The sequence below is a fragment of the Strix aluco genome, chromosome 12, assembly GCF_031877795.1.
Source record: "Strix aluco isolate bStrAlu1 chromosome 12, bStrAlu1.hap1, whole genome shotgun sequence".
Taxonomy (NCBI): Eukaryota; Metazoa; Chordata; class Aves; order Strigiformes; family Strigidae; genus Strix; species Strix aluco.
This window is the reverse complement of record NC_133942.1, coordinates 20994619-21009179: the sequence shown is the minus strand read 5'-3', so window position 1 is coordinate 21009179 and position 14561 is coordinate 20994619. Positions and strand designations below refer to the sequence as shown.

At 39.5% G+C, this 14561-nt stretch overlaps 1 protein-coding gene and 1 long non-coding RNA gene across 3 annotated transcripts in view; one reads left to right on the top strand and one right to left on the bottom strand.

Moving 5' to 3' along the window:
- IL16 (interleukin 16) overlaps window positions 1-14561 on the bottom strand; it is a 37053-nt gene that overhangs the window by 11400 nt on the left and 11092 nt on the right. The window contains exons 3-12 of one of the 2 annotated variants that reach the window (XM_074836985.1): window positions 10894-11030; window positions 10070-10202; window positions 7643-7736; window positions 7047-7189; window positions 4883-4993; window positions 3517-3631; window positions 3247-3320; window positions 2940-3153; window positions 1725-1842; window positions 394-526 (exon numbers count right to left, since the gene is read on the bottom strand). In XM_074836985.1, the coding sequence (XP_074693086.1) occupies window positions 394-526; window positions 1725-1842; window positions 2940-3153; window positions 3247-3320; window positions 3517-3631; window positions 4883-4993; window positions 7047-7189; window positions 7643-7736; window positions 10070-10202; window positions 10894-11030 (1272 nt within the window). The remainder of the gene's footprint in view (window positions 1-393; window positions 527-1724; window positions 1843-2939; window positions 3154-3246; window positions 3321-3516; window positions 3632-4882; window positions 4994-7046; window positions 7190-7642; window positions 7737-10069; window positions 10203-10893; window positions 11031-14561) is intronic. The other variant, XM_074836986.1, reaches the window with a different exon arrangement.
- Window positions 4647-12987, top strand: LOC141928565 (uncharacterized). Its single transcript, XR_012624794.1, has 5 exons — window positions 4647-4858; window positions 5418-5472; window positions 7064-7260; window positions 12509-12586; window positions 12876-12987. It is a non-coding gene; the product is annotated as an uncharacterized LOC141928565 (long non-coding RNA).

Below are 14561 nucleotides of genomic sequence, written 5' to 3'. Positions count from 1 at the left end.
GAATTTTAGTTACTGAAAGACAGGTGTATAAACATTTCTTTCTTTTTGGGGGGTATGTTCCTTCTTTCAAATTATTTTCTTACTATTGAGAATGCTTTCTTGCATAAGAAATATATTTTGGTTTATTCCTTAAATGTTATTTCTGTGCTTTTCTTATTCACAGCACAGAAGCTCATGCAAGACTGTCTCGAGTGATCTTCAAATCCTACATGATTATATTTAAGATAGTGAATATGTCAGTTTTGTTTGTGTGCAGCAATGCTTATAGAGAGATCAACATCTTTGTTATCAACATTTTCCCACCTGTTTTAGATTAGCACCTGCTCCCTCACTTAGTCTTAGTTCTCAGTAAGTGCTTTACAGAATGTCAGAAAGAATAGAGTATGCTGCTACCTGTGGCTCAGGGTGTCTGCTAATAATAATCTGCACTGCACCAGGATTGCAGTGGCTTAGCACAGCATAAACTTCATTAAGGGTCGTATTTTGTACTGAAGCTTCATTAATTTCAATAATTTCATCTCCGCACCTACAGAGATATTAAAAAAAAAAAAAAAAAGTGAGGATGTAAACAAAACAGGTTTTCTCCCAACCTTGTCTCATCCATGTGAAAGTATACAAAAAGCAAATCAATGTGGTTGACCTCTAATTTGTTCACAGATTAAATCACTATTTCTCTCTGTTCCTGTTACAGAAAATGGAATGGGAAATGAGCTGGACATCAAGGGGTTTTTTGGTCTAACTGCCTTGTTGCATGCAACCTTTGAGTTTTCTTCATGTTCAGCTGTGCACACTTTGTGTCTGTGATCTTTCTGCTGTATGCAGCTCAGCTGCTGCTTCCACATACATCTTCCTTCCTTCCTTTCAAGTTAACACTTCACTTTTCACGTTTTTATGGTCTGCTAGTGTTATTTAAGGCCAGAAAGGATATTGTGTTTCTGCTACATATGAATAATTTGTTAATAGAAAAATTCTAATGGTAAACTATTGTAGTCCTGCTGACTGCTAGACTGAATCTTTCTAGATGAAGTCCAGATCTGGCCCACATGGAAACTGAGACTGCCTTTCTCTGCTCTACTGCAAATACCCACATACATTAAGAGAATGACTGAAGGTACTGAATCATATCATACAAACCTGCAAATAGTTTAAGACCACAGTTCTTTCAGCTAAAGGCATGTAGAGAGGAGGGTTAAAGAGCACGTAAAGTTAAATCAAAAAGCCTGCACTGAAAACGCTGTGTTCTGTTCAATTCTAAGTATGTTCAACACTAGTAATTGGTCATAAATCTTACAAAGTTAATTTCTACACTCCCACTGAAGCTCATTTCAGCAAATCTGTATTTCTGTTGGGCAAGAAGGGATAGAGTTTGAGGAGCTTGTATCAGGAAAAACTAGTGCTCAAACAAACCAGATTATGCTATATGTTTGGGTTTTTCCAGATACTTTCTCATTTGGAAATCGCCAGGAAGAATGTATATGCTTGTTTAAGGCCTTCAAGCTAGCCCAGCCTGGACAAGAGACAATAATTTCACTGGGTTGCTATATATCTGGAAATCCCACATATCCTAAATGTACATGCTCAAACCCTCAGAATAGTACATATGCCTTAAACCCAAAACTCCCAGAAAGCACTATGACTTCCTGCCCAAACAGGTCAAAAATAAACCCATAAAACAGAGCAATGAAAAACTTTTGGCATAAGGCAGACACTCATTCTCATCCTACCTGAGTCTCCCATCCATATGTGCCACTGAACCTGGTGAGAGGGTGTGAATAAAAATCCCTGAAATACACTGGAAGTAAGGGATGCTACATAACCCGATTCCAAGGCCGACACCTGGCTCTAAAAGAATTAATAATAAAAAAGATATAAGAAGCAGTCAAAACCATTGGAGAGACCTTTTTTAAAACTGTCTTCAATTTAATTATTTTTTTCTATACAAACCAGAACAAAAGTCTTGTGTTCAGGAATGTTTCACATTCATTATTAGCTGTTACTCCTACCCCTTTTTTCTTTTTTTTTTTCTTTCTATTCTTTTTCCCTTCATTATTAAAGTGAGCGCACACCAATATTACTTGTGGTGTTTCAAGATCTGGTTTGAAATTCATTACTGGTGTGTCTCAGACACAGTGCAATGTAGGTTTATTTTGCAAAATATCTGTCATTATAGAAGAATTGAAATGACTTTACAAGGAGACAGAATAGGGGGAAAAAAAGAACAAAAATTAAGGAAAAAAGAAAACAAAAATTAAGGATGTATGGCTATTGTTTGCTATGTCATCTCAGGCCCCTTTCTGTTTTATATAATACATTTATACGTATTATATAAATAAGATTTTTGTGAATTTACCCTCTTTGTTCTGGACAATCACTCTGATGTCAGATCCCATGCTGTGTGTTTGGTAAGTCACACTGTTATCTTATAGAGACTTTGCTTTGTTCATTGCTTTAGTGTTCCCATATTTAAAAGTTTATTTCATTCTGCCTGTGGTTGTTTATAAATAGTAGATGATGACAGTTGGAGAGGAGGTGAAAGAACTACAAGATATACTTGTGTATTTTATTTGGTTTTAGGCCTTTTCGAGAATGAAATTAACTGCTTGCATAATTATAGGTATGGGTTGCATAACCTGCTTAATAATTGGTAGTTGTTGCCAAGAGATTTACTTTTTCAGATGAAGGATATGAATGTGACTCTAATGCTTGAGTGAAAAAAAAAAAATGAATGATTGGGTCTTGAGGACAGATGGTGTTCAAAATCCTGCTGTTGATAGATAGTTGTTAGCACTGACAGGCACCAAGATCTAATTTAGTGTATTAAAAAAACCCAGTTCAGGAAAAGAATCAGGTTAGTGAGGAAAGACTTTCAGAGAGCAAATGAACAGTGTTTTGTCAATCAGTGCCTTGTTTGACATTGCTCGGTTAATTTTAGCACTTACCTTTGTTTAGCGTAACTTCCATTATGACCCTGTCATTGGGCTTTGTAGCATTTAATGAGAATGGTGCACTTTCTGAACTGAAAGAGCTGTTTTCTTTGGTTATGCACGTACTAGAGCTCAGTGACTGACACAAGTGGGGTGACAGACAGCTGGAAGCAGAATGAGGAGTGCTGAAGCTTGTCCTGACTGTAAGTGTCAGAAGACCCTTTTTGGCCTGATAAAAAGAAAAAATAAATGATGAATGGCTTGAGTTTGCATTCATGTTGTGTGTAAAGACAGAAATTGTTCTGGAAGGAGAGTACATAACCTTGAATTTTTGTAAAGCATCATAATGTGTTAATCCATGCATGGATTCTCCATTCAGTTCCAGGATTTCATCACCTGTTTTTAAAGAGAAAAAATATACTGTTAATATTACATGATACGTACATGTACTCAAAAGGAGTCTTGCAAATGCAATAATGGATGCAGGTATAAAAGTCACTCATGGCTCATTTCAGCTTCACTTTAATCTGCCGTTAAGTATCATTCTTTGGGAATCTGGAGGGGGAAAAGGGAGAGAAGAGGGATTTCCCACCTTCCTGTAGCCTTCCATCAGCAGCAGCAGCTCCACCAGGAAAGATAGTTTTGACATAGATGCCTATTGGTCCATAAATGCTGTCTTTCCCTCCAACAATACTGAAGCCCAAACCCTGATTTATAGAAAAAAGACGGTGTGTGAGATCCCAGGTTCAGTTCTCACAATAGTTTATTTGCAGTTTCTTCTGCGTTACCTACATGGGCAGTACTAGTCAATGGAGTAGTATAATCCATGAAAAAATAGTCAACCACATGCTACTAGTAAAAGCAAATTAAAATGTCAATGGAATACCCTCATTATTTGCTTTTTGTTTGTTGCAATCAGTTAATTCGCTATTGTAAACACACAGGAAGGTGTCTAAATTCTATTTTTTATGTCCTTGAACCAATAATCAGTCTAGAGAGATGAATTTATCTGTTCTTCGCCTTAGTTTCCTCTCCCGTAAATGAGATTGATGAAAAACACCATATAAGATCTTGATATTACTACTAACTTCAGACACACAGATGGAGATCTTGTGGAGGTATCTCTCTCTTACCCTCTCCCAAATGGAGTTAATGCATGTCATAAGTTTAAGCAACACCAATAGACCATTGTAGGTAGATACTTCTCATCTACTTGTTCTTTGCCCTTTCTCCCCTTACATAAAAGTTAAACACTACCTGCTATCCTTAGGAGGATGTCACAAGACTAATTAACACCTCTGAAGCTATTTAACATCCCTCAAATGAAAACTAAAAGTACTGTGCTGATGAAATCCTGATAGGATCCCAAAATACAGACAACAAATTATTATTTTGTAAATGATCATCATCATACTTTATGGAATGATTTCTGAGAGTCATCTCACAGCTTAAATAGTTATGATTAAAATATTAAATATTTTAACTGAATTAATTTCATTAATATTAATGAACAGATTCAGAACCTTATTCAACAAGCTCAGAAGCTATGTGTTTAAGTTCATAGCTTCTGCATCCTCTTTTTTAAGCATTACTTTTGTAGATACAGCTGTGTTCTGTCTTTCTTCAGACTCTATTGTGGGTTTTGCAAATGTTTACTGGTTTTTATTGAGGTCCTGTGTATTCCTGGTAGGTTTTGTTTTCCTTCTCAACAGAACTGTCTTTATGGCTCAACTGTGATTTAAAGGAAGCTCTAAGGTTGCTGTGCTAGCGCAACATACGGATGACACAGCGTCTATGATTTCAAGCCTACCTCCAGTTGTCAAAAAGGGTAGCAGTGAATGTCAGCATTGGTGTTGCTAGCTTCAGCCTTAATACCTGAAGTCACTTCGCTGCACTTTGCAGTTTACATTTGTGAAATGAAGTAAAACTCTATGGTAAATCGATAGAGCCAGTCTTACCTTCCCTTGACCTTTCATCAATACGATGTTTGAGATTACTGAAGCCTGTAAGCCACAGGATGTGTGCACTAGCTGTGCTGTACTTAGTGATCTAGATGGCCTCGAAATTGCCTGAACATAAAATAAATAAATATCATTTTAATGCAGACCCAGAAATTCTTGGACATACATTAGGACAATTTGTTTATTTCAAATTTTCTTCCTTACAAGTGATGGTACTAAAGACTTTTTTTAAAAAAATCAATTATCTCTAATTTTCAGAAGCCACTTGTTATTCAGACAATCACTGCTCACTGAAATTGTCCTGCAGTGACTAAACCAGAACGAAACTAGAATGTTGGTCCTTGAAGTGGTGTAATGCTGTAGAAAGATCTATTTGTGCTCTCATTTGATTCTCCATGCTAAAATCCCATTTGCGGCCATTAGGGGTCCTAAACAAGTATTATCACATTTGCCTCAGAACTAAACTAAGAAACAAGAAATTCTAACTTCTTCTCTCATCTTGCAACTAAATAACTTTATCTTGGATATACAGGCTTCGTTCTGCTGCTGAAAGAGGTGAAGCACATCCTTTTTCCTTGATAACCAAGGTAAGCAATTTCTGAGTGCTTTTCCTCCCTCCATTCTACAGATAGTGGATTTCTTAACTCCAGCCCCTGAGATTTGTCCCATTTTAATGAACCTTTAATGAATTATTTAATGAAAACCTCCTGTTTGAAGGAATTGGGTATTACAAACTAATTTAAGCACTGACAAAAGTCATTACCTAAAACTAACTATGCATGAAGTTCAGCAGGGCCAGAGTTAATTGCACTCATTACAAGTCCAAGAGAGTTCAATACTTTGTTTTTAATGCAGCAAAGTGAAACAGGTGTTGAAGTGTGTGGACCATCAGCCAAAATTTCAACTTCTGCATATGATTATTTATTCAGCATGGGACTGGGAACATGATTTAAAAGGAAATGTTTGCAATACCAAAAAACTACTCTCCAAAAAGTATACCTCTTCCAGATCAGGGTGATTGCTTATTCTGTTGTGAGTCTTCTGAATCTGAAATCAGAAGTTTTCAAGTTGCTTTTGCTTCTGTGTGAGGGGGTATATTTTGTATTTCAGGGGTGAGTGGGGGGTGGGGGTGGTGACGATACCCAAAACAGGGATGTCTCCCCTCTGCCAAGGAGCAGCATCTGCCCATGCAGACCTTCGAGCAACAGGAAGCCCAGCAAATCCCTGGGGGTCCATCTGTCTGCACAGGTGTTTTCTGGTTGGGGTTTGTGCTCCAGTTTGTCACCTCCTCACCCCGTTAAAGTCCTAGGTCAGTCTGTGGTGCCCCCAGGGTGAGGAATGGGCCAGGAAAAGACGGGGGAGCAGTGGCAAGTCTCCCAGCCAGGCCTCAGTCAGGGCAGGAGGTGACAGCAGAGTGTGAGGAGCTTCACCTCCATCTCCCCACTCCAGGCTTGAGCCTGGGGACCTTCAGCCATAAATATTCACATCTTCACTACCCTGCCCAGTCTCTGCTCTCCTAGCCTGTGGTGAATCACTTGGTATTCATCTGGAGAGCAAGAGACTGTCAGATTCTAAAGAGGGTTGTTTAAATATGTCTGATTCACTGTGGGTCAGAAAGGGGGATGCTTCACCCAGCCAGTGTGGCTGAGGGCAGCGATTACCAGCCATGAGGCAAGTCCATACCTGCTTGTGGCCATGGCTGGGTCAACAGAGGTGACTCGGGAGACTCGTGGCAGTGGGGCCCAAAGCTCAGGCCAGGGTTTTATCAGCCACATGCCCAGAGCATCTCCACGGCCAGCGGCAGGGAGACGCCTGGGAAGGGCCTCTTCAGCAGTGAGCTCTGATGTGGCTCCAGGTGGCTATCAAGGTGGTGCGAACCACACAGGGGCATTTACACACACTGTAAAACCTGATGGGGCAACAGGAGAGAGAAGCTGCTGAAGAAATGGTGTTTTGCTGGCACAGAGCCTTTCCTGCTCTCCTACTTCTCACAGAGGAGGAATGGGGTTAAAAAGTGGAGGAAGCAGGTATGTGCCATTTTCACTGACAGAGCCTGCAGGGAAGGTAGGTTTTGACAAGAAACATGACTGCCAAGGTCTTTGAGAGATTCTTATTGGAAGCAGTTTTGTCTGGTTTTTGGGTGATTTCCTGTAGCACTTACTGATGTTCTTCCTCCAGAGCAGTCCAGCTGTTGCGAAAGAGATTTGCGGCTGGTGTGGAGAGCATGGGGCTGCCGGTCTCTGAAGGGCACGGCTTTCCGGGGCGTTGTGCAGTCCATCTCCTCTATCCAGTACGGGTTTACACCTGTCAGACGTGGGGAGAGAGGCTGGGTTATTTCTCAAGCGTTGGACTTTTCTGCATGTTCATTTTATCAGGTAAATGTTACTTAGAAATGTTTTTCCTATTGTAAATCTCTCTGTGAAGGGAGTCATCTTTTCAGTCCTCACGGGGGGATAGCCATTAATGTTAAATATAGTAAAAAGCAAACATTCCCTACCAAAAGAGTGTTGGCCTATTTAGAATACACCTTAAAAAAACATAAAATGGAATGCTTATGCACAAAACTCCTGACTTTAGAATATTGTGAATATAAGAGCGGATGCTTTTATGCATCAGTAACTCTTAGCTGAGGATCCCAGGCTAAATTTGGACAGAGCTGCGGTTTCTTTTAACACTGCAGTACCATCGCACAATGAAGTGCTGTGCTGTGCGCTCCCCAAATATTACAAGAGAAAAGATTACTTCTTTGCAACTTACTGGTTGAGTTACTGCGAGTCCGTTGACATGCAGCTTTACTGTGCAGAAAACCGTTTTGTATTTCCAAAGGCTTTTCCTTACAGGTTGGCGTTTCCTAAACAAACAAAAAAACCCCACATAAAAAAAATCTATTGCTATGCAAGAAATTCTCAAAAGTGATCTAAACTTAAAAATAAAATTTCTCCTAATTTGGCTTGCACAAATTTCAGCCTGAATCAAAATACATGGAGCAAAATTAATTATTTAAAATAAATAGGATGATAAAGGAAAACACAGCTCAAAACTTTGCTGTAAGCATGATTATAACTTGCCAGAGTAATAACATCGAAATAGATTCTGGTCTTTAGTCAAAATGGACATAAAATTAATTGGACACCCCCAGTTGGTTCAGACAGACTAATATTTTGACGTATGGGTAAACTGTAGCCATGCTTGTCTAATTTCTGGAGATAACTGGTGCTTTTTGGTACTCAGTTTCCATCACCTTAGAAGGGCGTTATTTCAAAAGGAGAATTCTTAGGCCCAGCTTTGCAGTGGTGGATAGGTGTCTAACTTCTGTTGGTTTTGGAGGGATGGTTTTTAGTCAAAATACAATCCAGGTGTTTAAAAATCTTTGAGGACTAGACTTTAGTGTTTTCCAAAAATTCAACCCTTTCTACTTGGAAACTTTTAGTTGCTTTTGAAAATACAGCCACTAATTCTAGCATTTAAAAACTTGTCGATAAAACATTCAGGTTTCTAAATGCAGGTTTTTAGGAACAGCTTGAAAATAAATAAATGATCACATCTGAATAGCAGCTGATGCTAGGAATAATTCTGAATGTATATGGTTCCTGAAAGTCCTGCTTCTGATGTGACGTGGAGAATAGCACTGATCCTGAGGGAATCATAGTTAAAGGAAGAACATTAATAAATACAGACAGCATATGGAAACTGATTGAAATATAGTAAAACTCCAGATATAAAAGGCTTTTGCTCAGTGATCTTCTGCAGGGGCTAAGTAGGCCACAAGGGCAGCATCAGAGCAGGATCTATATGTTCTAATCTGTCTAGAGCCAACTAAGACAAACACTTTCTTCCAGAAGCCTGATTTTAGTAGTGCTGTTTGGAGATACCTCAAGAACTAATGAATGATAATTTTCCTCTTCAACAGCAGGTGGAGGCATTGCCAAGTAGCAAAATCCTACTAGGGCTTTCCAGTCCCATTCCACTAGGGAACTCTTCAGAATAAGAAATGCAGAGAAGATTCTTAAAGAGGCATTTTGAAAATGAATTTGCACTGTTTCTCTTACCAAGCTAGCTAGCTTGAAAAGCCTTTGCTATTAACCCTTAATTAATTTGGTGCAGGCTTGTTCAACAAATTAATAAATAAATGAATTTGAATAAAGGCACAGTTCACCTGGCTGCCTCTTGGGTGGTACTATGCTACAAAAGTTTAATATAGTTCATCTCTGGACACTTAAGCATTTAAAGGAGAGAAAATAAACAAAAGTCTTGGCAGAATCCAGCAGACATCTGAGTGAGACAGTTCACTGCTGTCCTAGAAAGAGGCACACTCTACTCAGACCTGATAGCACCTCCAGTCAGGAGTGTTTTCTCAGTCTAGGATTATATTAGAGCTTTCTGTGTGACCCTGTTGCAGATAACAAACAGAAAGTACCTTTTTCCTTGAATATCAAGATCTGAAGCCTGCAACAAATGTCTGGGTGAGAGAAATCTCAGTTTTCTTCAGAGTGGTAAATGTGTGGTAAGGGACTAACTCGGGACTAACTCTGTCCATTCATCATACTCATGTTTCCTCGAGAATTTGCAAGTGAAAGGTCTTTGGTGCCATCTAGTTTGGAGTGGGGATGAGAGGACAAGAAGCCTGAAATGAAATGTGTCTAATCCAGTGAAATGGACTCTGTGAAAGAAAGTTCAGAAGGGGTTTCCACTGAAAGATTTGGTGATAATCTGGGGTTGCTGACCTGTTAATGCTGCCTCCTGTTCCCCTCCCTCTGTAGCCAACTCCAGTAACACTCCCCATGAGAATTTCCTAGCTATAGATCCTAGATCCACAAAACTACTTCAGTACAGGGCCTGCTCTCTGGCTTCTTGATTCATGGATCTTCCCTTAAATCCATCTCTGCCTTTGCTCAGCTTCCAAAAGGAAAATTAATATTGGCAAGCTATGTGTTTCTAAAAGGAGGGGTTGTACAGCCCTTGCTAGATTTTCCCAGGGCCTCGGCCTCCCCGTAGCCTCTGTTTATCTGGGAAAAAGCTATGCTGAAAGTCACCAGAGTCTGACCACAAGAGGTCTGGGGTTTTGTCAGGAAGAACAAAACCATGTTCTTCAAATGTCTGATGCATAAATTCCCCTTTTCTCTCAAGCAAATGTTGTCAAATCACCCCATCGTTGTGGGAGGGGACCACAACTTTCATGCTTACTTTGCTAAACATCATGATGTTCACCAGCCGTGTTGTTGGGTGAATGAGGGATTCAGGCTCCTTGCTGGACAGATCTTTAAGTGATTGTCCATTTAGTGTTAACAGTTCATCCCCTGGGCTCAGACGACCATCCCTTAAAAAAAAAAAAAAAAGGAGAAAAAAAAAAAAGAGGAACATGCTTGCATATTTTTTACAAAGAACAATATGGCACTATTGTGCTACATGTCTCGCTAACTGAGGAATCGGCTGCAATCCTCCCTGACCTGCCATGAGATGTCTCAATGTGTGATGCACCCAATCCCCTACTAGGATTTTTTCCTGTTGCTGCTCTCTTCTGCTCAGTCCTGGTGATCAGCAGCTGCCTTTCCACATATAGCTTACATCCAGGCAAAATATTCCTCCTCTCTCGCCATCTTGCATTGGCAAGTTGATCAGAGACTATACACTTTGCTCCCTCTCAGGAACTTTGGCTCACATTGTTTTCCAGTGGCCTTGCTAGGCTGGTGACATCCTACATTGTCCTTTGATAGGGCAACTAGGAAAACACCATTTGAAAACTTGTTGTTATGTATGATCTTTCATTCTTCCAGGTTTTATTTCTTAGTGTAATTGAGGAGCATGAGATCCCTGAATGGTCACAGTTTTATTTTTCTAGAATCTTGACCCGTCTTTCCAACTGGAAGCATTGTAAGAAATGATTCCCAAACATCACTGCTGTTCTCTGAAAGAGCTTCAAGGCATAGCTTGTCACAGAAGCTCGTCATGCAAAATCCATGCAGACAAATGTTTCCCTAATAATCTTGCTGACTCCACATGTACTGTACCTGTTTGCTGCACCTCCAGCAGGTATGTGGCTGCCCGTGAACCCTTTCCAGAGAGATGCACATTTCGGACTCCTAGAGAGCTTGATTCCTGAGCTACTGTTCCCTGTGGTTGTACACAGCCTGCAGACGCAGCTGTCCTGATTCAGAAGATGAAAGGTTGCATGAAAGAAAATGTACCAAGGATGTTAAAAGTTACTTACAGTTATCTTGAGCCTTTTTAAAGAAATACAGAGAATGTTCTTGTTCTTAGAACCGGATTGCCTCCAAGTAGAACAGGAACAGGCCTTTAACACTGTGCAGTTGTGAAAGAATAATTGTATTATAGAGTCAGTGTTTAAAAAATGTTGTTTTCCTTAGGACTTCAGTGGCTTCTGGCTACAAGAGGGAAGTATTAGGATAGAGTGCCCCTTTGCATAGAGGGGAAGAGAACAGATAATAGACTTTTATAGTAACTGGATAAATTTTCCCTATGCTAACTGTTATAAGAAAAGACAGGGAGGAAAATAAACATATGTCAGAAAAGGAAATACTCTGGAAAACAGAAGAGGTCTGAATGGAAAATAACTGTATACAAAACACTAGAAGCTCCACCTCTGCTGCTGACTTGTTAAGTGGGGGCAGGGGAGCAGAGAGGACTGCAACAGTGGAAGATTCTTTGTCCACTCCAGACTGGTTGAGGTTGCTGTAGTCTGTGTGTTGCATCTGGAGGACTAATTGTAAGCACATTTTTAGCAGAGTTATGAATCATTAGCATATGAACATACAGAAAGATAAATAGAGTCTTAAGTCATATGAGTAAGTAAAGCAAAGAATGGATTGACCAAGCACATGAAGAACACATTTGTCTAGGAAATATACTCCTGTAGCACAAATACATGAACACTTAAAAATTCTAAAGAGACAAGGAAAGCTGGGAAGTTAGTACACAATTTCTTTTCCATTTGCTTAATAAATCTCCTAATTCAAGTATTCACTCGTTCTGCTCCCAGCTGAACCCACCTCCTCTGCCCTCGCCAGCCTCTCCATACTCCACAAAGTGAAGAGGGCTCTCAGTGTATCCCGGATCCAGGCTTGTTCCCAAGAGATTTGTATGACTGAGGTATAGATTTCTGAAGGGGAGGCAAATTTCATATGTTAGGACAGGCCACAAAATATAGCAGTGGTCAACTGTCTGTATTGCTCCTGGGTCCCCTGGTCAGAGTGGCATGAACTATTTCCAGTAATCTGTAGTCTGACAGCACAAGGAAACCTGTGTAACCACCTTTTTCACCACCAGTAGGTCTTCATTTCTGCCCTAAGCAGAGTTCATCCAGCCCCGAGGGTTAGAATCGTTGTGCCCTTTCACCACAAATCAACAGGGATCACATCATATCTGAGTGATAGCAAACAGAAATTTTAAATTTACAGTAATGTCAATAAAGGTCATTATCTTCCAGGCTGACTGTTGAAACCTGATTCCCATTCTGAAACCTGCCAGGGTAAATCTAAGTCTGAATGAATGAAGTATTTAACTTGGAGCCCTAGGCTGACTGCAGGCTGAACTCAGTAGGTAATGGATAAGGGCTATGCTTGAATTGACTGACTTGTTAACTCTGTGGGTTTGCTTGCATTCCAGATTGTCTGCCATTAATGAGGAGCGTCTGAATTTTACGAAGCCTCTTTTGTTCATGAAGAGTGCTTCTGATAAGTAGTGGTAAGTGTATAAGCATGGACAGAATTCTACTTTAAACTAGTTTCTTTGAATTCTAATACTAGTTTGGGAGCTTCTATATTTACTTTTCACCCAAGGTAAATATTTTGGGAAATACGTACTTGAAATCAGAACTACATTATGTTCTTTTTTATTTTATGACAGTGCTTTGAAGTCTTTGGTGTGGTAACAAAATAAAGATTAAAATTCTGATGTCTTAAAATTTCAAATCTTAAGTAGCAGAAAATGTAAGCTACCTTTTCTCTTTGTTTGCATTGGTCCTTTGGTTTAGGTATCAGTAAGAAATTACAGGCCAGATTCTGCATACATGGAGCATCCATTAAACTCTCAGGATTTTCAATGGGGTAGTGTGCTTCTAAAACATGAGAAATGTGAGACAGCCATTAAAGGTAGGAAATTATTCTGCTGGTTGGCTAAGTAATTTGAGATGTCAGCTGATCATGGATTGGGGCTGTTGTGAAAGAATAATTGTGTTATAGAGTCAGTGTTTAAAAAAAATTGTTTCCCTTTTTTTCTGTAGTCAGAATTCAAGTTTGGACTTGCCAAATTCTCTCCTTAGGAATCCTTACTCTTGTGTACTGCTCCCTTGAAATACCCATATATCCTCTCACAGGTACTGGTCAGGCACACACACAGAACTTTGCAGAGCTGCTCACCACGATTCGTGTTGTTCTTGATTTTAATGTAATGGTTGGGCCTATTCAGACTGTCCCCAACTCATCTCTGTGAAGAGCACAGTCATGCTTATGTCCTTCCTATAACTTATTCACAGTGTACAGCTGCTGCGTTCATGGTGTTTATAAAAACCCTTATAATTAATTGTCCAAAAGTTATTTGGCTCTCATCAGTTTCACAGGACATCATAGAGTGCAGTGGGTTTGGCTCTGAGGTTTTTCATTGCAGCGCCATGTAAGTCCTTTGGGGAAGACATTGTGTTTTGTACAATGGTACGCATGCCAGACTGGAAATTCACGGTTGCATTGGTGTATATATATGTGAAATGACACCAAATAAAAACTGATACAAATATTCTTTCCAAGAGCAATATGTTGCATACACTTAGTCCGAAGGAAAGTAGAGGATAAATCCATCGTACACTGCAGAAAAATCTTGGGAATGATTTTTGTTCAAATCTGTAGTCATCTTACCAAGTTGGGCTACATTTCAAATAATCTCTGTGTGGCAATCATTTCTGCAATTCATTTATGTGAATTACTTTTTAAAAAAAAAAAAAGTTTTTATTGGGCTGTAGGGACATGTGGCAAATATCTGTATGTTGTCAGCATCTGCACTTTTTTGGGTCCTGGATATAGATCACTATATTCACATCCAAGTTATTGCAACATGACAGAAAATTAATAAAAGCTGTTCTTTAGAAAAATAAACATTTGGCCAATTCCTGTGCCAGCAGTCAATTTGCTTTGGGTTTTGTTCTTTAATATCTTTTATTTCCTGTCTCCTTATTTTATGCATAGAAATACTGCTGATGGTTCCAAGCATAAAGACAGTATTTATTTTGTATCATCCTCCTTTTAAAGCGGCCTGCTCATTTTGAAAGGTGATTTATAGCTCTGAATGTAGTGAATGCTGGAAAATTGCTAAAATTAGGCTGGCAGGTTTGGTGTGTGAGCAGGTGGATTCTAGGTCAACCTTGCCTACTCATTATTAGAACATATGTTTAAACACATATTCACTGTCAGTGTATAAAATCTCTCTGTAAGTGACTTTGCCACTGAGCACTTCAAGATTCTGGGGAAACTTGTATCTGCATGATAATATCCACTCATCACTGTGAAAACAAAATGAACAAAGTCTGTGGGAGTGCGTTATACGCAAAATTTGTCTTTAAACTGAATCTGCTTGGCTGCAAGATAGAAATCAAAGGTGGAGTTCAAGAGCCTTCTTGAATGCATTTTTGTCACTGGTGAGAGTAAATTAGTTTTTCATGTGTTTAGTT